The 1,239-nt window shown below is 46.9% G+C and overlaps 1 protein-coding gene across 1 annotated transcript in view; it reads left to right on the top strand.

The window, feature by feature from the left end:
• GUCY2F (guanylate cyclase 2F, retinal) overlaps window positions 1-1,239 on the top strand; it is a 45,700-nt gene that overhangs the window by 28,137 nt on the left and 16,324 nt on the right. The window contains exon 15 of the mRNA XM_010073470.1: window positions 163-261. Coding sequence (XP_010071772.1) covers window positions 163-261 — 99 coding nt within the window. The remainder of the gene's footprint in view (window positions 1-162; window positions 262-1,239) is intronic.

Here is a 1,239-nt window from a genome sequence, read left to right as displayed (position 1 = left end):
ATCTCTCCTGTAGCCCCCTTTCAGCACTGGAAGGTGCTGGAAGGTCTCCCCGGAGCCTTCTCTTCTCCAGGCTGCACACCCCCAACTCTCTCAGCCTGCCCTCGCACGGGAGCTGCTCCAGCCCTTGGACCATCTTCGTTATACAGATGTCATGTCTTTCAGGGCCTTGTGTGGCAGGCGTGGTGGGGCTTACCATGCCACGGTACTGCCTCTTCGGAGACACAGTGAACACAGCATCACGAATGGAGTCCACAGGCCTGCGTGAGTATTTGGGGCAGTCCCTGGAGTGGGTGGTTGACAAACTTCTCAAGAGAGACAAGGAAATGTGCATCTTTAGTTATAAGCATTGCAACTGAATCACCACTGAAGGAAGGGGCAAGTCAAATGTCAAAATTCAAAGTAGCCTGGAGGGGAGGTCATCAGCTTTGCCATCATAGATCAGCCTTTAAGGCCCCGCCTTTCAGCTATGGTTCATCCTAGACTCATAGAATCATGAAATGGTTTGGGTTGGAAGAGACCTTAAAGATCATTTAGTTCCACCCCCTGCCATGGGCAGGGACACCTCCCACTAGCCCAGGCTGCTCAAAGCCTCATCCAGCCTGGCCTTGGACACCTCAACCAAAATTAACATGAATTTTGCCCTGGACTTCTCCTACATGGGTTGGATCTTGCTTTCAGTCAGTGCTGAGGACCCTGAATTCAGAGCTGTTCTTGCACAATAACATAATGCACTTACCTGTCACGGGCAGTACAAGGCAAAGGTTGAAGCACATGTGAGCACTGCTTCCATCATGCAGAAGAGAAAAGCAGACCGCAGGCAATGATGTCTTGCAACATGAAGGGCATCATTTGAGATGGCTTCATTTATCAGCAATAACAGCTCCACAAACAAGTGTTGTCAAGTCCTAACAAAATCCTTAAGTTTCCCTTCCTTGTTGGGTTTTCTTGGTGCCTTTCTTGATGGGTTGATGTTCATGCTATTTTCCCCTCAAGTTCTTGTTCTTTATTTTCCTGAGGCGTCCAGTTATAAAACACAATCTAGTTGTGGTAGGTAAAACATTGCCATCTCTTATCTGGTTCTTACTGTCCTATGGCTGGAAGTCTCCTTTTTGATATTTTCAACAGCTCTTAGAATTTACCCATTATGGCTAGTTTACAAGCTACATGAAGCCTGCAGTATTTAATGCTAAAACCTCAAGTTTTTGCCCTGCTAGAAATATGTTACAGTATATATGTCAC

Source organism: Pterocles gutturalis, unplaced genomic scaffold (genome assembly GCF_000699245.1).
Source record: "Pterocles gutturalis isolate BGI_N339 unplaced genomic scaffold, ASM69924v1 scaffold16207, whole genome shotgun sequence".
In the NCBI taxonomy this organism is placed as follows: domain Eukaryota; kingdom Metazoa; phylum Chordata; class Aves; order Pterocliformes; family Pteroclidae; genus Pterocles; species Pterocles gutturalis.
The sequence above is the reverse complement of the archived record's forward strand: the minus strand, read 5'-3'. Positions and strand labels throughout refer to the sequence as shown.